General features: G+C 45.1%; 2 protein-coding genes across 9 annotated transcripts; one reads left to right on the top strand and one right to left on the bottom strand.

Annotated features, from left to right (window-relative positions):
• Positions 1–13323: 13323 nt before the first annotated feature.
• Positions 13324–20081, bottom strand: LOC120853333 (O-sialoglycoprotein endopeptidase). 5 transcript variants are annotated; one of them, XM_040227069.1, is made up of 11 exons: positions 19570–20081; positions 18058–18177; positions 17702–17877; positions 15384–15479; positions 15201–15250; positions 14977–15055; positions 14343–14408; positions 14160–14250; positions 13860–13935; positions 13662–13760; positions 13324–13511 (listed from the first exon to the last, which is right to left on the bottom strand). In XM_040227069.1, the coding sequence occupies exons 1-11, from the start codon at positions 19682–19684 to the stop codon at positions 13472–13474; spliced, it is 1008 nt and encodes a 335-aa protein (XP_040083003.1). In that variant the 5' UTR covers positions 19685–20081; the 3' UTR covers positions 13324–13471. The 5 variants fall into 5 exon arrangements, 1 of the variants encoding a protein (XP_040083003.1); XR_005718761.1 differs by lacking the exon at positions 14977–15055 and having other exon boundaries at positions 15384–15514; positions 19570–19872; XR_005718763.1 differs by lacking the exon at positions 14977–15055 and having other exon boundaries at positions 15201–15514; positions 18058–18230; positions 19570–19868.
• Positions 20082–20174: 93 nt separating this feature from the next.
• APEX1 (apurinic/apyrimidinic endodeoxyribonuclease 1) lies at positions 20175–22763 on the top strand. 4 transcript variants are annotated; one of them, XM_040227070.1, is made up of 5 exons: positions 20175–20280; positions 20584–20709; positions 20943–21130; positions 21625–21817; positions 21961–22763. In XM_040227070.1, exons 2-5 carry the CDS (start codon positions 20652–20654, stop codon positions 22476–22478), a joined length of 957 nt encoding a protein of 318 aa, XP_040083004.1. In that variant the 5' UTR covers positions 20175–20280; positions 20584–20651; the 3' UTR covers positions 22479–22763. The 4 variants fall into 4 exon arrangements, with proteins under 4 accessions (XP_040083004.1, XP_040083005.1, XP_040083006.1 ...); XM_040227071.1 differs by having other exon boundaries at positions 20181–20292; XM_040227072.1 differs by having other exon boundaries at positions 20236–20350.
• Positions 22764–22816: the final 53 nt, after the last annotated feature.

Here is a 22816-nt window from a genome sequence, read left to right on the forward strand (position 1 = left end):
TGGGGGAGGTGAAGGGGTATGGGTCAGGGCTACTAACTGTGACCTACCCTTAGTGAGGGGTTTCCTTGTCCTGAGGTGGAGTCAGTGGTGAGAAAGCCAAACCCAACCCTGGGGCTGCTCTCCACCAGATGGTTCAACAGAGAGGCACCCTCTGATTGTTCTGGCCTGTGAAATGGATGATAGTGACTAACCTCTGCGTGGATCCTCTTATGGCCTCCCTTCACAAGACAAGGTGGCCAACACCTTGAGCCCCTACCAGGAAGAGGAGGAAGTGCTACCCAGCAGAGACAAACCCCAGGTCAGCCTCTTCCCTCCCCTGCCAACAAGGACAAGGACACTGGACCCTGAGTTCTCTGCCAACCCGGTGGTCCTGGGACAGCTCCACCACATGTTTCAGGAAGCTCTGCTCAGCTCTGCCATGGTGAGACTCATAGCTCACAGCGAATCCACAAAGGTTGGATGAAATCCGCTCTTCTGGGCGATCCATCCTCCATTAAACTCCTTGGGACTGACCTCCCTCCATAGCACCTCCAGGTCTTGTTGCTGACATGCTGGCTGGGGAGGGGTCTTGGCATCTCATTCAAAGAACATTATTTTTTCCACCTCTACTCAGGAGCCCCATGTGTAACCATGCTCCTAAGAAGATCATCTGGAGAATTCGGGACTGACAAGTCCAGACCTGGCAAGTCCCAGTTTGTGTTAGCTGGACCATGGAAGTCATGGTAACAGATTGGTGCTCAGGATTCTCAAAGGTTGAATGCATGAGATAGGGGATGCATGCCTGAAAAGAGGATTTTGCTCCAGAGGAGAGTCTCAAGGGCCTCTGAGGGTGAGAGGGCTGAGGATGACCTTGACTCCTCCCTCCCTACCCTGCTTCCCCAGATCTATTGCATGCTGGACATCCGGGGCATTATCCTCTACCTGCTGCTGCCTTGGCTCACTGCTCAGGCACAGGTATGGGCTCATCACTCTGTGGGACAGTAGGAAGGGCTTTAGGACTTGGCCTGAGTGAATTAAAGGAGACCCATTCCTATCCCACTCCAGGGCTCAGATGGCTCATGTTAATACTTCTGTCAGCTTTAGCCCCTAATATCACCAGCCTGTGTATCTCAGTCACCTCCACCAGTGGTAAGTCTCTTGTGATCTCTTAGGGCCCTCAGTCCTGTCGAGAGTTGCTGAGACTGACTGACTCTTCTCTCCTCTCTAGTGGCACCTACTTCCCTGTCTGGCACAGCTCACGTTCTGAGTTTAGCAGTTCCGTGGAATCATCTTTGCTTTCTCCAATGCAGTAGCCATGGCTGTGCATATGGTAGGCTACCTGAAGACCCTTTCAGACCTGTTCTGGATAAAGCCCATCTCCTTCCTTGGTGCGCCCTTTTCTCAAGTCCACTGACCATCCAGCTTATACTTTTGTGGCTTCAGTCTGGGCAAGTCAATTTTTTAAAAAATTGAGAATAATTGCTTTACAATGTTGTGTCAATTTCTGCCATACAATGATGCGAATCAGTATATATATACCCTCTCTCTTTGTAGCCTCCCTCCCACCCACTCCTTATCCCACCCCTCTAGGGCATCATAGTGCCCTGGGCAATTCATTTTAAGAATTAGATGGAGGCATCAAATCAGCCAATAAAGTCTCTGTGACCCCTAACCTCTGTGTTCTGCCCTTCCAGGAGCATGGAGCACAGCTACTAAACATGGATCCTGTAAATGAGTTTTGGGTGGTGGGCCTGGTGACTGTCACTATCCTTCTAGGTGTGCCACTGGCAGGCATGGAGTGGGAGTCCAAGGCAGGTGAAGGGGAATTGAGTTGGGGGTGAGAAGACTAAGTGGATAGCAGTGAGAGCTAGACAGATCAGGAACAGACTGGATGCGGGGAGATGTGTGTGTGTGTGTGTGTGTGTGTGTGTGTGTGGTTGACAGAACTGATTTCCAGGGACACAAGCCTGAAACTAGCCAGTTCTGCAAGGAGAGACTCCCCATGCCAGTTCTTGAAGGGGAAAGTAAAGAGGACTTCTTCTAAGGATCTGTTGGGATGAGCCCTAGACATGATTACCAGGTGAGAGATGCCCTGTTTCATGCTCCCAGATAATTATAATCTTCAGATTCACCTCTGGCATGGGAAGGGATGCTTTGCAGTTTGAGGCAAGAGGGAAAAGGACAACCATTCAGCCACAATCCTTTATGGGAAGAGGCTGGCGGGAAAGGGAACAAGAGGATTGGAGAGAACAGTGAAGATGAGACACAGAGAGGGAGGAGGAAGTTACTCCTTCTCTTCCATCACCTCTCCCTCTCTATCTCCCTGGGGGAGTGGGGCGTGGGGGGGGGTCACCCGTCGAGTTCCAGATGCAGATTATCTTCTGCCTCATCTTCCTCTCCTTTATCAACCACCTCCTGGGGACACTTCTCCCCACAAACCCCAGCCAACAAGTCACTGGCTTCTTTGGGTGTCAAGGTGAGACAGTGGGAAATTGACTGAGAAATGTGTACCCTCCTCAGAAAAGACCCCTTGACTTCTGATTCTCTATGTCACTCACAAGTTGGCCAGCAGACCATTCAGAGTCCTTGTTAAGTCCCTGGGCCAAAATTCCCTTATGCTTCCCAGCCTAACTTAAGTCACCAACACTAAACTGAGTAGAGGGGTAATACTTTGGGCTGAATGAAAGAAACCAGGAGGAGCTCCTCAAAACCTCATGTCTTCTCTCTGTTCCTTTACATAGGAAGCATTTTCTTAGAAAATATGGTTCCACAGTGGTGAGTGTGGTCTAGAGGGCAGTGTCCTTGGTGTGTTTTCCATCTTCTTCTCAGCCACTGGGGTATTTACCAGGACCAGAACCTCTGGGGATCTAGGGTGAGAAGGATGTCCAGGTCTGGAGCACACTCTATTGCCCCTCTTCTCTCCACTAATGGGTAAACTTTTGTTAATATTACCCTACTACAGGTATCCCCGCATGAACTGTCCTTGCCATCTCATGGACCAGACTTTCCTACCTGAGCATCTGTGCCACAATTGGTAAGGTCCTCCACTTCCGCCTTCAGTGTACAATGACCTAGAACCCTGGTTTCTGCTTCTCTGAAGGTTTAGGTGATGAAATGAGCAAGAGGAATTCATCAATTATATTAAAAGTAGTTTGTATGCTAGTAGGCCCCCAGTACTTGGATGCCATCTCAAAAACAACAGAATGATCTTTGTTCATTTCCAAGGCAAACTATTCAATATCACAGTAATGATGAAGAAGCTGAAGTTGAACAGTTCTATGAAGACCTACAAGACCTTCTAGGACTAACACCAAAAAAAAAAAAAAAGATGTCCTTTTCATTACAGGGGACTGGAATGCAAAAGTAGGAAGTCAAGAGATGCCTGAAGTAACAGGCAGATTTGTCCTTGGAGTACAAAACGAAGCAGGTCAAAGGCTAACAGAATTTTGCCAAGAGAATGCACTGGTCATAGCAAATACTCTCTTCCAACAACACAAGAGAAGACTCTACACATGGACATCTCCAGATGGTTAACATTGAAATCAGACTGATTATATTCATTGCCGCCAAAGATGGAGAAGCTCTGCACAGTCAGCAAAAACAAGACTGGGAGCTGACTCAGATCAGCTGGCTCAGATCATGAACTCCTTATTGCCAAATTCAGATTTAAATTGAAGAAAGTAGGGAAAACCACTAGACCATTCAGGTATGCCCTAAATCAAATCCCTTATGATTATACAGGGGAAGTGACAAATAGATTCAAGGGATTAGATCTGATAGACAGAGTGCCTGAAGAACTATGGACAGAGGTTCGTGACATTTGTACAGGAGGCAGGGATCAAGATCATCCCCAAGAAAAAGAAATGCAAAAAGGCAACATGGTTGTGTGAGGAGGCCTTACAAATAGCTGAGAAAAGAAGAGAAGCTAAAGGCAAGAGAGAAAAGGAAAGATACACCTATTTGAATGCAGAGTTCCAAAGAACATCTGTAAAGCATCTGCCTACAATGGGGAGAGATAAGAAAGCCTTCCTCAGTGATCAATGCAAAGAAATAGAGGAAAACAATAGAACGGGAAAGACTAGAGATCTCTTCAAGAAAATTAGTTACCAAGGGATCATTTCATGCAAAGATGGGTATAATAAAGGACAGAAATGGTATAGATCTAACAGAAGCAGAGATATTAAGAAGAGGTGGCAAGAATACACAGAAGAACTATACCCCCCAAAAAAAAATAATAATCTTCATGACCCAGATAACCACGATGGTGTGATCACTTACCTGGAGCCAGATATCCTGGAATGTGAAGTCAAGTGGGCCTTAGGAAGCATCACTATGAACAAAGCAAGTGGAGGTGATGGAATTCTAGTTGAGCTATTTCAAATCCTAAAAACTGATGCTGTGAAAGTGCCGCACTCAATATGCCAGCAAATTTGGAAAACTCAGCAGTGGCCACAGGACTAGAAAAGGTCAGTTTTCATTCCAAACCCAAAGACAGGCAATGCCAAAGAATGTTCAAACTACTGCACAATTGCGCTCATCTCACATGCTAGCAAAGTAATGCTCAAAATTCTCCAAGCCAGGCTTCAACAGTACGTGAACCATGAACTTCCAGATGTTCAAGCTGGTTTTAGAAAAGGCAGAGGAACCAGAGATCAAGTTGCCAACATTCATTGGATCATCAGAAAAGCAAGAAAGTTCCAGAAAACCATCTACTATTGACTATGCGAAAGCCTTTGACTGTGTGGATCACAACAAACTGTGGAAAATTCTTAAAGGGAATACCCTTCCCTTCCCTACCCTTAAAGGGAAGGGAATACCACCTGACCTGCCTCTTAAGAAATCTGTATGCAGGTCAAGAAGCAACAGTTAGAAATGGACATGGACCAAAACTGGTTCCAAATCTGGAAAGGAGTACTTCAAGGCTGTATATTTTACCCTGCCTATTTAACTTATATGCAGAGTACATCATGAGAAATGCCGGGCTGGATGAAGCACAATCTGGAATCAAGATTGCTGGGAGAAATATCAATAACTTCAGATATACAGATGACACCACCCTTATGTCAGAAAGTGAAGAGGAACTAAGGAGTCTCCTGATGAAAGTGAAAGAGGAGAGTGAAAAAGTTGGCTTAAAGCTCAACACTCAGAAAATGAAGATCATGGCCTCTGGTTCCATCATTTCATGGCAAATAGGTGGGGAAACAATGGAAACAGTGACAGATTTTATTTTGAGGGGCTCCAAAATCACTGCAGATGGTGACTGCAACCATGAAATTAAAAGACGCTTGCTCCTTGGAAGAAAAGCTGTGACCAACCTAGACAGCGTATGAAAAAGCAGAGACATACTTTGCCAACAAAGGTCCGTGTAGTTAAAGCTATGGTCCAGTAGTCATGTATGGATGTGAGAGTTGGACTATAAAGAAAGCTGAGTGCCGAAGAATTGATGCTTTTGAACAGTGGTGTTGGAGAAGACTCTTGAGTCCCTTGGATTGCAAGGAGATTGAACCAGTCAATCATAAAGGAAATCAGTCCTGAATGTTCATTGGAAGGACTGATGCTGAAGCTGAAATTCCAACACTTTGGCCACCTGATGCAAAGAACTGACTCCAAAAACTGAACTTGGAGAAGACCCTGATGCTGGGAAAGATTGAAGACAGTAGGAGAAGGGGACAACAGAGGATGAGATGGTTGGATGGCATCACCAACTTGATGGACATGAGTTTGGGTAAACTCCAGGAGTTGGTGATGGATAGGGAGGCCTGGCATGCTGCAGTCCATGGGGTTGCAAAGAGTCAGACTCGACTGCCCAACTGAACTGAAGGCCCCTATCCCCTTTTTCAGCAGTTCTCTCCATCCTTCATTTCACTGATGAATTGTATGGTGTACTTTGATTACTGAATTTGGTCCTCCCCCAACTCTATTCCTCTTTAGCACTGGTGGTACCCAGACAGTCCTACTGCTTTGGGTTGGGGGTTCTTTCCCCATGAAGGGATGTGTGTCCTAAATCTCATTTCCGGGTTCCTGCATGATTTGAGATGTTGGGCCTTTTTTTTTTTTTTTTCCCACTTTGGCTATACCAGGTCTTAGTCGTGGCATGTGAGATCTTTTTAGTTACAGCATGTGGGATATAGTTCCCTGACCAAGGGTTGAACTCATGCCCCCTGTGGTGGGAACGTAGAGTCTTAGCCATTGGACCACCAGGGAAGTCCCTGAGATGTTTGAGGAAATAGGACTGACATAGGTGTACAGAGTGGGTGCTGCCTAGTGTCAGACTGCCAGTATGGCTGGTGTTTCGGCAGATATTGAGTCACAGTCTTGCCTCTGTGGGCTCTCTGACTATGACCAGGTGAGTGAACCAGAGGGGAAGATTAGAGAGAGAAATCTTACCTAACCCATTTCCCAGCATAGAGTAGATGCCCCAAAATCAGTAATGACTTAAGTGGATTCAGGGAGGAGGAGCCAAAATCTGACAAGAGGGATTTCTGTGATGGTGGGTACTGGCCGTGGGGAGAGTAGCTAGAGTCTCCAGCTAAATATGTTTGAACAGGCTTATGGTTACCAGTTTGGAAGAAATGCCAACAAAACAGAAAAAACTAAACAGTAAAGAAGCCCTTTATATCTAAATTCCCAAGGACAGAAATTTCAGGGGACACACTCTCTGTTCCCTGTTGAATCTGGGGTTTACTGTCTCTGTAGCCAAAAGGGCTTTGAAGACTTGGTGGCCCTCTACGGAGTGCAGAAGGCATACCAAAGGAGGACCCGACCTCTACCTCTCTCAACACTCCTGTTCCTTCAGGCTATACCTCTGAGCAGGACCTGTGGACAAACCCAAAGCAGGTGGGTATACAGGAACTGCCCCATTAAAGTGGGGCAGCTGTCTCAGAGTACAGACTGACGACGGTGCTTACCCTGGTCCTGCTTGATTTCCTAACCATGCAGTCAGAGCAGCACATGTGCCTTCATGGAGTCCTACGGCTGCTCTCACAGACAGGAGTCTGGGAAGATTCCAAGCTGCGGGGTCACAGACCTCAGGGGTTGGACTAGTGCCGTGGTAGAGAAGCTGAGCAACAGGTTTTCTTTCTCACAGAGCCTTCTGCAACAGGAGCCTACCTGCCATCCCATCAGCCTGCCCTGGGGGGCTATACCTGAGCTGGCTGAAGATGCTGTCCAGGGGCCTCATGTTCCTATTGCCTTCATCTGTGAAAATCAGCAGGACACTCTGATCCTTTACTGTTAGTAAGAGGCTCAGGAAGTGAGACAGCTAGGAGTTCATAATTTAGGACTCAAGGAGCCATTTTAATCTCCTGGTTCCACAAACTTCGGGTCTACTCTTGTGTAGCCCAAAGCTTTGGACGTACAAGGGTTTTGTTATTATTTTTGGTTGTGCTGGGTCTTCGTTGCTACACACTAGTTTTCTCTAGTTGCTGCAAGTGGGAGCTACTCTCTAGTCGCAGTGCGCAGCCTTCTCGTTGCAGTGGCTTCTCGTTACCAAACATGAGCTCTAGAGCATGTGAGCTTCAGTAGCTGTGGAACATGGGCCTGAGTTGCCCCATGGCAGTGGAGTCTTCCCAGACCAGGGATGGGTCCCGTGTCCCTGCATTGGCAGGTGGACTCTTAACCTCTGGACCACCAGGGAAGCCCCATACAAGGGTTTTACAACAGCCCAGTTTCCTGGTGGCTCAGATGGTAAAGCGTCTGCCTACAATGTGAGAGACCTGGGTTTGATCCCTGGGTTGGGAAGATCCCCAGGAGAAGGAAATGGCAACCCACATCAGTCCTCTTGCCTGGAAAATCCCATGGATGGAGGAGCCTGGTAGCCTACAGTCCATAGGGTTGCAAAGAGTTGGACACGACTGAGCGACTTCATTTTCACTTTAAAGTTTCCTAAGGAGAGAACCCCCCCTCCACTGAACAATACGAACTGCGGCTACAGTGCCAAAGACAGCACTTCTCCAAAATCCATTCCACCTCATGATATTAATAAAAATTTACAAATAAATACCTGAGGCTAATGTGTAATAACAAACTTGAAAACTCCCTGAGCCTAGAGAAACAGATCATTCCTGTTCGCAAATACAAGAGTTCATCTTCTATCTTCCATCTCAAAGTTTCCACTTTAGACCTCTATCCCTAAATGCATTTCAACCTATTTATGTCTAGCCTTTGTAAAAAACCAAAAGAATATTTATTATCATTTCCTACTTAATAAGTAATCAGAAACTGTCTCCAAGCTCATGTGATCTCAATTTTTAAAATTTTTTTGCCCAAGTCATGTTTTATAGTCCTTTCTTTGGCTTAGTTTCCCATAAATTTATTCATTTATTCTGCAAATACTAATTGTAGTCAAATGCTCCACCACTGAGCTACGCATGAGTGCATGCTAAGTCACTTCAGTCATGTCCAACTCTTTGCAACCCCATGGACTGTAGCCCGCCAGGCTCCTCTGTCCATGAGTTTCTCCAGGCAAGAATACTGGAGTGGACTGCCATGATTGAACCTGTGTCTCTTATGTCTCCTGCATTGGCAGGCGGGTTCTTTACCACTAGCACCACCTGGGAAGCCCACCATGGAGCTATACCTGCTAACAAATACTAATTCAATGTCCACTGCCGGGATCCAGCCCCGGTGGATCCAGGGAATTCGAAGGGTGGACGGAGTCAGCGAGGAAAGACTTATTTATTGATTGATATAAGATTAGATTAGGAAACAATAGTGTAGTAGAAAGATTAAGTGGAGGAAGAGGGCTGAATAGCTTGGATTACGCGGAAGACCAATAAAATTCCAGACAAGGAATTTGCACCATCTACTTTGGGCCACCGGCGCTTGCTTGAATATCTAAGGGTGCCTCGCCTTAGGCTCCCTTTCGCGCAGGTCTTAACAGCCAGGGCAAGTAAGTAGACTTGGCGAGCCTCTGCGCCCCAGATGGAAATTCAGCCTGAAATTAAAGAGACACGGGGGAAACCAGTCCAGCGACTGGCTCTCCTTCTATTGTCCTTCAAGGCCTTTTATACTTTTGATTATACATAGAGATCAATGGGTAATACAAAATTATGTAGTGTTAGCAGCCCAGACTCTTTCTGTATATCTTTTTGTATACAAAAGGTCTCGGGTGATTTACGTTATCTTTTGGCCAAGAGGCTTGTTAACACTTTTTTGGCTCTCTTTCTTAATGAATGTTAATTTCGTTTCCCCTAAGTGTTTTTCTTTAATCTGCATCTCCTTAAAGCATTAAAGTTACATCTCTATAGAACAAAGGCGCAGTGGGTTATAACAAAGAAGGTACTTAACTCAAAGATCTAATGTTGCTAATACCAGGTCTACTACTTATTTTTCTATATACCAACTATATCTAAAAATAAAGGATATGAAAATTTGGCAGCAAGTATTGGCTCAACAAATGAAACTTTTAATCAGTCCTATTCTAATGACTTTGACTCCTCAGAAGCCCTTACATTCCTAGGATGTTTTAAGCTTCCTGTGCCTCCTGCGGTCAGGAGGCCTCAAACAATCACATGCACAGCTGTACAAGTCCTGCAGGCAGGCTAGAAAGCCATCAGAGGGGTTTTTGGATTGAAACACTCTTTCAAATGCAGAAGACTAAAGCCCTGAATTGACTTTTTCCAGAGAATATCAGAAGAGTGGAAAAGCAGGCAGATTCTTATTTTTGGGGGGGTGGATGCTCAGGAAATGCCAGGGGGAACTCCTGAAGTCTGATCATGGCCTTGCGTATGTCAGCTTCCTCCCTCATGACCTTGTCACGGGTGGGATTCCTCACGCTGGCTCCCGACAGTCCACTATGTGCCAGACCCTATTTTAAGTACTGTGAGATGATATGTCAATGAATAAAGCAAGATACTCCTCCTCTCAGGGAGTTTATATTCCAACAAGAGGACAAAGAACATAATAAATACAACCATTAGATTACAAGGTGATTAGTGCTATGCAGAGAAATAAAACAGGAGAGTGGGCTAGAAAGCACAAGAGGAGTACAATTTAAAGTAGGGTTGTCAAAAAGACCTCACTAAACTAAGTTGAGCCAAGACCTCTGGGAAGAGCCTCCCAGGCAGAGGGGGCAACAAGACCTTAGGGGAGGTACACCTGCTGTGTTTAAGGAAGAAAAGACAGAGGAGGCTGGAGCAGAGTGAATGACAAGTAGCAGGTAATAAGGTCAAAGCAGTAAAGGGGGAAGGGTGGGGCAGATCATGGAGGTTCTCGCAGGCCTTGAAAGGACTCTGGATTTTATTCTGAGGTAGGAAAACCTGGGAGGATTTTGAGAAGAGTGACATAATCTGGCTTCCACATTAATACTATTCACTCTGAATGACTGCTGATGAGAACTGACTATAAGAGGGAAATGGTGGAAACATGTAGACCAGCTCCTGCAATAATCTTGGAGATAGATAATTCTGGCTTGGGCTAGGATGGCAGCAGTGAAGTCCAGCAATAGATTCTGGATATATTGTGAAGGTACAGTCAATGTGATCTGATGAACTGGAAATGAAAGAGGTGTCAAGGGTAATACCAAGGCACTTTGACATGAACAACTATAAGGATGGAGTTGTCACTGACTGAAATAGCAAAGACTGCAGCAGTAAGCTGGGACAAGTTCAATTTTGTATATGTTAAATTTGAGATGCCTATTAAGCATCCAAGTAGAAATGCTGAGGGCAACTAGATATTCGGGATATAAGTCCAGATTGGAGCTAAAAAATGGGGAGCCCGCCACAATGAATTGGCTTTAATGTGTAAGACTGGATGACATCACTCGAAGTATGTATGTAAATAGGAAATAGTCCAAGGACTGAACTCTCAAGAGCTATGGAGATTAGGAGAAACCAGCAAAGGCAACTGAGGCAAACCAGAGATTATGTCCTAAAGCCAAGTAAAGACAATGTTTCTAAGAGGGTGTGCCAAATCCTGCTGACAGCCTGTGTAAGATAAAGCAGAAGATGCCATTAGATTTTGGTTCATGCATGTCCTGGGTGATCATGGTAACAGTTGGGTGCAGTCAACTTAATAGGAAACTGGTGGAGAGGAAGTGTAGATGACTCTTTTAAGATGTTCTGCTATAAAATAGAGCAGAATGAATAAACTATAAAGATATATTAGTACAGCACAGGGAATATAGTGTTTTATAATAACTTTAAGTGGCGTATGATCTATAAAAATACTGAATCACTGTTCTACATCTGAAACATAATACTGTAAATCAACTATACTTAAATTTGCTAGTCGTTTCACTTGCCCTCCTTTTTGGCGGGGTGGGGTGGAACTCTGTGTTGCTTGCAGCATCAAAGTTGGGAATTTTTAAAATAACTCATGTTTTTGAAAAATTGAACGGGAAAATTGGAAGCAATTGGAAGGGGAAATGGGGTCAAGAGAGACTTGGGTCTTTGTTAAGATGAGAAAAATGACAGCGTTATTTGCATGCTCCAGCATATAGGATGCTCCAAGAAAGGAAAATACTGACCCTACAGTAAAGATGAGAGGTGTCCTTGAAAGAGCTTGAGACCAGCTGTCCAAGGATTTGGAGGGGAGCCTGGGCAGTTTGTTTAGAGCAACGCTTCTCAACCTTGACACAAATGACACTTAATCCCAGATAATTCTGTTGGGGGGAGCTGTTCTGTGTACTGTAAGCTATACTGCAGCAGCCTTGGCCTCCACCCAGAGCACCACCTCTCGGTTACAACCCAATGCCCTCTGGGAGCAAACTCAGCCCCACCTGAGAACCACTGGTATGTAGTAACAGTAGAGAAAAATATAAACAACAAAAATAATAAGAGGAAAAAAAAAGATACAGTAACATGAGAGAAAGCAGAGCATATGGGTATAAATGCTGGAAGTTATGGTAAGTGTAGTGGTACAAGCTTGTGAACCTTTTCACTGTCTCTATTTTCTACCAAAAAGAATGAAGGGGATGTTGGAGATGTGAGGGATCAGAAGGAATAAAACAGAATCAGAAAAGAGGTAAGTAATGAATTCCCAACTTTGATGCTGCAAGCAACAGAGTTGTACCCCACCCCCCCAAAAAGGAGGGCAAGTGGAAAGACTAGCAAATACTACTTTTAGCATAATGGACCCACTGAAGTTTCTTGGTAATGAATTTAAAGTCAACGTGGCTGTTTTTCCCTAGCCCTTTTAGCTGAATGGGTGTAGGCAAAAAGTCAGTCAAGAGTTTAGTGTGACAAAAGCAAGAGAAGCAAAAGAGATTAGTTGTTTGCAATGAGGTGCTCATGACTGGCACTTAGTTGGAGGACAGAAGTGAAGACACGTGGAGTCAATTGGAAAAATAGGAAGTAATGGTGGGAGAGCGGGATATTTGAGATTGAGATATGGATTAGCAGTAGGGCTGGAATACGACCAAGGAAGGAGTAGCTGAAGTGGGACTATAGGACAAGATCAGTGGAGGTGCAAAGAACTGAGACCAGTTCAGTGTTAGCAAGATAATCTACATGGATATTTAAAGCACCAAGATTTATGACAGATATTGTTTTAAAGCTGAGGCATGTTAGAGATGAGAGTAGTCTAAGAATAGTATGAGGAAAAATGAGGCCTCCCACACTGCATCCAGGCCGGCCTAGTGCTACAGTGGGTGTGAGAGAAACCACCACCACTACAGGTGGCAGAAGCAGCAGAATCCTCAGGAGAAACCAGGGCTCAGAGCACAACTATGTACAGGGAACATTCAGAGATGATGTTGAGGATACATGGGATTTCTGCTAATGACTGGCTGCTAACTTCAGAGATCACAAAAAGAATTGCAAGAGTTAAAAGAAGCGGGTGGACAGGGACAAAAGAGGGAGTGGAGAGTAATGCTTATTAGAGTTTAAAAGAGGAGAGGTGACTTGATAGTCACACTTCTTATGGTGACTGGTATAAATAAAAGTGCATGATGAGGTTAATTCTGGTGGTTGTGGCAGGACACGTACCCAGGGCCTCCCTCTGGTCTGCCAATGGAAACATCTGTAGGCTTAAGAGTATGGAGGAGGGACAGTTTTACTTTTGAGTTATCAATTAGTATGAAATTATATCTGGCTTCAGGCTGTCTTCAGGGAAATCCTAAGTACCTACACTTCAAAGAATTTAAACAAGGTGATGAATGTAAAGCAATTAACACAAGACCTGATGCTAAAATAGTACCAATGATAATGCATTCCTAAGGGAAGGTTAGAATATCTCAGAGATTCTCCTCAACTTTAGCTCCAGAGCAGCAGCTCCCAAGGCTACCTACAGTCCGCCAGGGTGCTGCTCCGACCCCTGCCCTCCTTATCCATCAACCCATCAAAAGGATTTGACCATTGCCAAATGTATATTCTTCCGGGACACAAGTCAATTGCCAACATATAAAACCAAAAATATTTTAATGCTGAGTCAATTCTTGAGGTTCAAATGATGAGACAAGGGAGTCCAAAGCCTTGTCAGGACAGAGATTAAGGCCTAGGGTCCCTTGGGCTCCACTCAGGGCACCAAATACTCCAATCCTGTAACTTTGTTAGTCCCTCCAGGTCACTTCTACTTCATCTGTCCGATACCTGTTTAAAAAAAAAAAAAAAGGAAAAACTTGGTGGACAGTTAACCCTTATTCCATTCTTCTTTGCCCTCATGATTCTGGGTCCTCTTCCTGCTGGATTTCTGCCTACCTCCCATATAATGCTGTCTACCTCCTCCCAGGGGCCACTTACCTCTGTGTGATCCCAGATTCACTGAGAGGGGTCCTGTGTCCAGCCTGAAACATCTCCCACCCAGCCTGGGCTATCATGGCTCCATTGTCAATGCAGAATCTGGGAAGGAAAAGACATATGAAATTCATGATCTAAGGGTAGAAAATCACAGCAGTTGGAAGAGGGAAAAAAAGTATGTGTGGGTGGGAGGGCCTTTACCTTTCATCTGTGGCATAAAGCCGAGCTCCACGTTCCTGGCACATGGTCTCCATCATTTCCTGTAACCTCACATTACCTACAGAGGCAGGGGTCTGATTAGCTTATTTTTAGCCATTTCTCCAGTCTAGCTATACACCTCATGTGCACTGACTTAGGAAAATGAAGTAGGTGCAAGGACTGGGAAGCACAGGACAGAAACAAAATAAGTAATTTCCCCAAATCCTTAGAGATTTAGAGTATCAGGAGCAAGATGCACATGCCCCAAAATGCAAAAGAGAAGGACAGTTCAGTGATACATACATCCTACACCTCCCACAATGAGGGCCTCCTGGGAGCCACAGTGTGCCATGGCCCGCTCTGTGATCTCGACCAGCATTGCAAACACAGTTTCCTGTGGGGGGCAGACAAGTTGAAAACATCAGAGGCGATCCCAGTTTAGTTCTGTCAGCTCCACCTTTCTATCCCGGCTCTTCACTTCATTACCTGCAGGGAGAAGCACAGATCCTCGGGAGTACACTCTCCAGTGGCCAGAATGCGCTGGGCTACATCCTGTAGTTACAGGAGCAAACAGATAAAACAGTGAACTGTGGTCTGGGGGTGACATGTGAGCAAAAAACTAGCACACTTGGAGGATTACTGCATTTTACCACAGTTCACCCATACCAGTATATCTTGCTCTTCACTGGCACTGAGCTATATCTATATATATAAAACCAGCAGCCTTCTTTCAAGATTCAATGATCATGAATGCCTGCCTTCTCACCTTCTGTCTCCCCCTGGTAAATTTTTCTCCAGACTTGTCCCCATCTGACCCTTTTTATTTTTTTCCCATTTCTTTGTCTGTTTCTTTTTCTGTCTCCCTCCTTCCTCCCATGCCCCATGAAATGCATGCTCCAAGTAGGCAGATTTTTGTTTTGCTCCATCTAGTATCACTATTACCTTGAACAGCACTTGGTACATAAAAGATGTTCAACAGGTATTTGCTAGATGAATTTATTCAGCATCTAACATAGGCCAGTACTGTGCTATATACTACAGAAAATACTACACTGAGCAAAACTCGCACACTTCACTAAAAAGCATGAAAGTGCCCATCTCCTCACCTCCCCACACTCACCTCAATAAAAGACAAGATCCCAGAGAATGAGACGTCCATCCCCTTTACAGTGTATGGCAGCTCAACTAGCTTCTTGCCTCTATGTGGGAGTGAGTATATGAGGCACTAAGCCTGTAGTCAGCTGGCTGCTCACCCTCCAAAGCCCTCCCAAAGCTCATTAATATATACAAAGGGAAATCCTTGGCACTCCCCCCGTCAGCCTCCTTCTGCCTTATTCCCCTTACCGCTTTGCCATTTGCTCAATGTTGTAGCCTGGACTTGGGTCATTGGAAATCTAGCAGAAGGAAAAACAGGATGAAGGCAGGTATCTATGAAGCAAAAGAAGCTAATTTATCTTCCCTTTCCTTTTCCATAGCTCTCCCAAAATTCATTCACAACTTATAGTCTCTGTAGCCTCAATGACTCACCTTCAGCACTCGAGCAAAACGATCCAGACAATTACCCACAGCAATATCGATGGTTTCCCCAAAGATGCGGTAGCGATGTTCTGAATATGCAATCACCTAAGGGTGATGAGGATGTCCATGAAACCTCAAGTCTGTAAAGAGGAGCATTTGGCTTGGGGAAGAACATAGCAGAGGATCAATGTGGTCACTAGAACTTCAATAACCAATGGAAATAAAGTACTTTCCCAAACCCTCAACAGGTACTTTTAAACAGCACTTCTCTGAGAAGTCTATATACACCCTAAGGATTCCCAGAGTAGATTTCTAGTCTAAAGATGGTAACCTAGGAGAGGAGAGAAGTAAATTATCATTTTGGATACATTTTTCTAGCTTGGACGTTGCTGATATTCCTTTAAAAGCACTCAAGACAAGTGTGGACTAGGGAAAGCTTTCCTTATTGGAGGCAGGGAACCAGAGTTCTTCAAAATTATCCTATGAGGGTGGTAGTATTTGGAAACCACTAAGGTAGAGTTAAAAAAAAAAAAAAAATCAAAAATCCCAGGGAATTCCCTGAACCTGGTTGCAAATGCATTCAGTCCCTGGCAGGAGAACTAAGATCCCACAAGCCACTTGGTGCAGCAATAACAACAAAAACAAAACCCCCAAATTCCATATTGGGTCAGACTAATTGCTCATCCAGCTCAGCACTGGCAACTGACTTCTGTCCACTCTTCATATGGGACCAGCTTCTAGCACAGAAAGTATTCATCACCCATTGACACTTAAGCTCCAGACTTCTGACAGTACTTCCAAAGGATCGTTAAGTCCCTTTCCCTTTCTGGTGCTGCTAGGGATTTTCTTCCATTCTGATGTAGCCCTTACTCTACTGATAAAAGATTGGAAACAAAAGCATAAAGAAAAATTCTGTAGTCAATCATCTTGTTTTTCACACCTAAGCAGGCTTTAAAGGGAAAGAGGAAAAGAGAAAATTCCATCACTGCTCATCTCAAGTAAATCTTGTAAGCTTCCACTGTTACTTTCCACACCCTAAGTTCCTAACCTTGTATAATAAATATCCTTCAGGCCTCAAGCAATTACTTGTTCTCTACCCATTAAAGTTCTCACGTCATTTTCATAGAAATGCATGCTTCATCTTTAATAACTATTTCACAAAATGAACTTTTAGAATATAATCCTTTCAGGAGAGAGGAATCAGTCTGGACAATAATCCCATCAGGTGTTAGGTGGAAAAGGAAGGCTAGAGTTCTCCAATCTCAACTTAAAAAGATCTTGTAAGGTATCCCAAACAACTCTGGCTTCATCTATAAATTTAAAACATCTTCCACCATTCATAAAATGTTATTTAAATTACTTACGTTTTCACTCTTAAAAAAAAAAACAAAAAACTATATATTTACCACCAGTAACTAAAACAAAACAAATGTTGTAAAGAAACAAATGAGATAGTACCCTTTAGTTTCTTCTTTTTTAAAAAAAAATTTTTCTGGCTGCACCTTGAGGCATGTAGGATCTCAGTCCCCTGAGAAGGGATAGAACCCGTGCCCCTGGCACTGAAAGCAGAGTCTTAACCACTGGACTGCCAAGTGCCCCTTAGTTTTAATTGCTAACATTCATAGGAAAAATAAGCTTCACAATAATGAAAATAAAAATCCTTAAACACTTCAATCCTTACTATTTTTTCCTTCTCTAAGCTGGAAATTCCTCATCTCTATAGCCACGTATAAAAGTCATCCAATGTTCCAGTGTATCACTTTTTAGCTTCAGATGAGCCCAGTTTTCCTACCACTCAGGCAGAAAGTGAAAGTTGCTAGTACAGTGCCTCAGAAATTAAGAAGGAATGGTGGAACTTTTCTGCTGTAGTCCTGAATGGCTTCTGTCAAAATGGGCAAGTTCATGAAACCTGGGAGGTGAAGCCCCTGGCCAGTCATCATGAAGAACACCTATGATCTTGCTACCTTGCTAGCAAGGTACAAAGCGAAAGCTACCATGGGCAAGAAGAAAACTGCCAGGAGGTCAGAGAGCAAGTCTTTTGTGAAAGTTTGTAACTTGAAGTATATTACTTCAAGCCCACAAGGTACTCTGTAGGTATCCCCTTGGAAAAAACTGTGGCCAAGGAGAATGTCTTCAGAGACCCTGCTCTTATTAAATGTGTGTCCCAACAAGAGGTCAAGGTCAAGTTTGAGGAAAGATACAAAACCAGCAAGAACAAATGGTTCTTCCAGAAGCTGTGGTTTTAGATCTGTTTTGTTTCAGTTATTAAAAATACCCAAAAATCTCTGAGCGGGGGGGGGGGAAGAATGGTGAAGAATTCTAAATACCTGTGTATTTCCTCCACTGACATACAGCACAGTTGGGTTGGTGGCTCCAGTGATGAGGCGGCCCATCTCGATGTGACCTATACAGTGGTTAACACCCAGCAATGGCTTATTCCATAACTGGGCCACAGTACGGGCCACAACAGCCACAGAAACCAGTGGGGCACCCATGCCAGGACCTATGGGGACAGAATAGGGCTCAGAATCCTATAGAGATTGGGAAAAACAGACTTGAGGGAAGCGGGCGATGTGAAGGTACAGCGGATGTAGTGGTGATATCAAAGGTGAGGGGCAGGCTATTTGGACCTAGCTGGGTTCCAGGTGTATTCTTCCACTGCTGCCCACACTTCTAGCTATACCTTTGGTGTATGCGATGCAATCAATATCCTCAGAGGTTAATCCAGCCTCTGTTAGTGCCTCCTGCAGCAGGTCCAGGATAACAGCTCGGTGGTGCCTAGCAGTATCACCTGGAAGGAATCCTAGGAGACGGACACAAGTCAGAGATCCTAAGAATTTTCCTACAGAAAGGCACCTAGAAGTCAAAACAGACATTTCAGTAGGGTAGGAAGAGTGCCTTCCCTTTTCCTCAAACATCCTGTCTTCAGATACAGTCTTTTCAGCCTGTTCAGCTAAGCTAAGCAGCTCTCAGAAATGCCCTTCTTCATACCCAACTCCTACTCAGGACTCAATGATACCTATCTCATACTTTTTGGTGATGCCCTGTGACTCTACAAACACTGTGCATGGTAACATCCTTTAAATTAACATACTATATGTAACATGTAACAACTACAGCAATATAGTTAATCGGTATTTTCCCAGCTTAACCATGAGCATCTCAAAGCACTACCTGTTTTATCTTCACATTCTTGGTGCCAATGAAGGCAATGGCACCCCACTCCAGTACTCTTGCCTGGAAAATCCTACGGACAGAGGAGCCTGGTAGGCTGCAGTCCATGGGGTCACTAAGAGTCGGATACGACTGAGCGACTTCACTTTCGCTTTTCACTTTCATGATTGGAGAAGGAAATGGCAACCCACTCCAGTGTTCTTGCCTGGAGAATCCCAGGGACGAGGGGTGGGCTGCCGCGTACGGGGTCACAGAGTCGGACACGACTGAAGTGACTTAGCAGCTTGGTGCCAAATGCCAAGAAGCTTGAGTGCTAACATATATATCCATTTCTAACGAGTAACCTGTTACAACATCACCTGTTCAGGGAGGCTTTTCAGGTATACACAAGCCGGCTGCCCTTTCCTATGGAAGGAGGTGTTCGGGGTTAAGGTAGGAAAGACACAATAGAGCTTAGAAATAACATTTACGGAAAGTTGTCAATGTGTCCGGTACTTTAACTCTCCAGACCAAATGACGCAGGTAATATTATTCCCATTTTAAGAACAAGGTACAGAAGTCCAAAAACAACTACCGAATATTCTAAGGGCAGCCGATAATTAGCACATAAAAGGCGGTCAGTATAGGCTGAACAACTCAGAAGATCCAGTTTCAAATGCCTGTAACTCTTCTACCCATCAGCCTCGGGATAATGTGTGTGCGTGCTTAGTCTTGTCCGACTCTTTGCGACCCCATGGACTGTAATCCATTAGACTCCTCCGTCAATAGGATTCTCCAGGCAAGAATACTGGGGTGGGTTGCCATTCCGTTCCCCAGAGGATCTCGAACTCAAGTCTCTTGTACTGCAGGCAGATTCTTTACCACTGAGCCAACTTGGAAGCCCTTTTACCGTTATATAATCTCAGAAACTAGGATCAAAAATTATGAGGCACAATGCGCACTCTTCACCAACGTTTAGAAAGATGGCAGGGGATGCTGTGCGGAAAAGTGCGCCACGAGTTACAAATCCCCAAATCCTCACCTGTGCCGGGAGGCGTGACGTAAGTCCGCCGCGGGTTCGCCAGTACTTTGCCATCCCGTACCACTCCCACGCCAATCTTGTTGGCGCTGCCTTCAAAACCCAGCACCGCCGGCATGACTCCGAGCTAGCACTGGAGCCAAGGAGCCCTCACCAGTTCGCGGTGGGACGCAAACTCCGGGTCGCAGAGTAGGATGAGCCAGTGGCTGCTAAGCAGCCGCGCCAACCAGAACAACTACCAAAATATTCCCGTACGTAGCGCGCCAGAGCCGGTCCCAACCTCTGTCGTTACGATGACCCATCAAGACCCCTTCGAGGGCCTGTTCGCTTAACTGCCGGGAACGCCGAGCCGGCGTCTGCTCCTTAAATTCCTATCCGTTCCTCTGCTTCTCTCCGATGGTCCAGCCCAGCCTTTTCCACTGATTTCGTTCTCTCTTACACAGCTTTGGGATCTCTAGTCAGGGTGGCAGAAAGAGTTGTGAATCTGGCATATTGATAAACAGTCCAAGAATGGAGGGTGAGGCCTTCAGTGTCCTGGAGTCCAGAAGGGCGGGAAGCTTTGAGTCACGTGGTACAACTAGACCAATGACCCGTATTCCTCCACCCCTGGAAGAGCATCTCAGATCACGTGACCACGCCAGTCACCCACGTGGGGCACGGCGTGCTCCATTCTTTGTGCTGGGTTAAGGAGGAGGCAGACAGGGGCCGAAGCAGGTCAGCTAAAGGGTTTGTGTTGTTTTGCCCATCTTAGCAGCTTCTCTGGACGTCTGATTCGCAAGGCCAGGTCGGGACTCTCAATTAAGTCCCTCGTTTGGCCGGAGGGCGGATCTCGCGAGAAGTGTATAAGACACGATGAAATGAGCTAGTCTGAGGGGTGAGGGGCTGAAAGGCTGATGGTGCACGGAGGCGGGGAAAGAATTCAGAGATAATACAGTTTGAAAGGCGGTACTTGGTACGTGGGCGTTGAGGGTGGAGTCTTCTGCTCTAGCTGGTTTCACGACTTCTTTGCACTTGTAGGCAACGCGATCAAAATACTGCTTCAGTGGGCGAAGTGGAACTGGTGCAGAAGGGCGTACATTACAGGGATGCCGAAACGTGGGAAAAAGGGACCGGTGGTCGAAGACGCGGAAGAGCCCAAGACTGGTAAGAGAATGAAATGGGCCCCTCTCCCTAGAGGCAGCGATGGGGATGTTTATAATTACCTAGCTGAACGGGAAGTACGGACCGTTGAACGGAAAGTCCAGACCGACACCGGCAGTATTCTCATTTATGAAGAAGTCGCGGCAGCTGCAGGCTCTTAGTGGGTCTATAGTTAACTCTGGATCAAAGTTGGATACCGCCAACTTATATCCCATTATGTATTACTTATTTTATAGAGCCAGAGGCGAAGAAGAGTAAGGCAGGAGCGAAAAAGAACGAAAAAGAGGCAGTAGGAGAGGGCGCAGTTCTGTATGAAGACCCCCCAGATCAGAAAACCTCACCCAGTGGCAAATCAGCCACACTCAAGATCTGCTCGTGGAATGTGGATGGGCTTCGAGCCTGGATTAAGAAGAAAGGTTTAGATGTGAGTGGAATTAAGGGGGTGCAGAGGCTGATCTTAGGGTTTAATCATCTTTTTTCATCTTAGTCCCTAGCACGATAGTTTTCTTGTGGGAAAGGTGGTAGGTTTTCACCCAAAAAACCTTATTTTTCAAATGCCATTTCAACATTTCCAGTGCCATCTTATTTATAATGTCCTCATCTCTTCCCTGGCATGTTGGGAAAACCTCCTTACTGGACTTGGTCCATTTTATTTCTTGCATAGCCAACATTTAAATAACTACTGCTTAAAAATCTTAGCTGGCTATCCAGGGCCTTTTGGGGAAAAAAACAATTCCTCCGTGTTGCATGTAACACTGTTCTTGCCTCTCTGCCGTTAAGTTTTAATATTATGCTGCTAGATGTTATTTCTGCAGAAACTGTGTCTCATCTGTATATTTCTAGTACTTTGCATATAGATTTTTCAGTAAATGGCTGCTGAATTGATAATACTTTTTCTACATTTAATTTCACTTACAGTGGGTAAAGGAAGAAGCCCCAGACATCCTGTGCCTCCAAGAGACCAAATGTTCCGAGAACAAACTACCAGTTGAACTTCAAGAACTGTCTGGATTATCCCATCAGTACTGGTCAGCTCCTTCAGACAAGGAAGGGTACAGTGGTGTGGGCCTCCTCTCCCGCCAGTGCCCACTCAAAGTCTCTTATGGCATCGGTGAGACCCCACTGATTTTCTAAAGCCCAGTGCTTCCAAACTACTGCTGGTATCCCAGTCCAGCCCCAATTCTTGATTCTTTTATTCTCTCCTTTTCCTTTTCTTAAAACTTCTTTTTGCTAATTGTTCCATCATTTCTGTAGGTGAGGAAGAACATGATCAGGAAGGCCGAGTGATTGTGGCTGAATATGATGCATTTGTGCTGGTGACAGCCTATGTGCCTAATGCAGGCCGAGGTCTAGTGCGCCTGGAGTATCGCCAGCGCTGGGATGAAGCCTTTCGCAAATTCCTGAAGGGTTTGGCATCCCGCAAGCCCCTTGTGCTATGTGGGGACCTCAACGTGGCTCATGAAGAAATTGACCTTCGCAACCCAAAGGGAAATAAAAAGAATGCTGGCTTCACTCCACAAGAGCGGCAGGGCTTCGGGGAACTGCTGCAGGCTGTGCCACTCACTGACAGCTTCCGGCACCTCTACCCCAACACGGCCTATGCCTACACCTTTTGGACCTATATGATGAATGCGCGATCCAAAAATGTTGGTTGGCGCCTTGATTATTTTTTGTTATCTCAGTCTCTGTTGCCTGCATTGTGTGACAGTAAAATCCGTTCCAAGGCTCTGGGCAGTGACCACTGTCCCATTACCCTATACCTAGCTCTGTGACACCTCTTCCAAATCATGTTGAGCCTGGGAAATAAGCCCACCAAGCTAGCTTTAAAATTCTTACCCCCAAAACTTCTTTAATAACTGCTATCTAAAGAAATCTGCATTGTATTTCCCTTCTAAACTGAATCCTTTAACCAGGCTTCTAATAGCAGATGTAAGTTCTCAAGGAGGGTGTTTGTGTAGGGGTGGTGCTTTCTTTTTTTTTTTTTACATTAAACAAAAGCTACTGATATTTCCTTTGAATTGTCCCTGTGAAAATAAAGAGCCATAGTTTCAGCTTTAGTGGTGGTGTATTCTATCCCTTCATGGGGTTACAAATTCCCCTCATCCTTTCA

This window comes from Oryx dammah, unplaced genomic scaffold, assembly GCF_014754425.2.
Source record: "Oryx dammah isolate SB20612 unplaced genomic scaffold, SCBI_Odam_1.1 HiC_scaffold_26, whole genome shotgun sequence".
Taxonomy (NCBI): Eukaryota; Metazoa; Chordata; class Mammalia; order Artiodactyla; family Bovidae; genus Oryx; species Oryx dammah.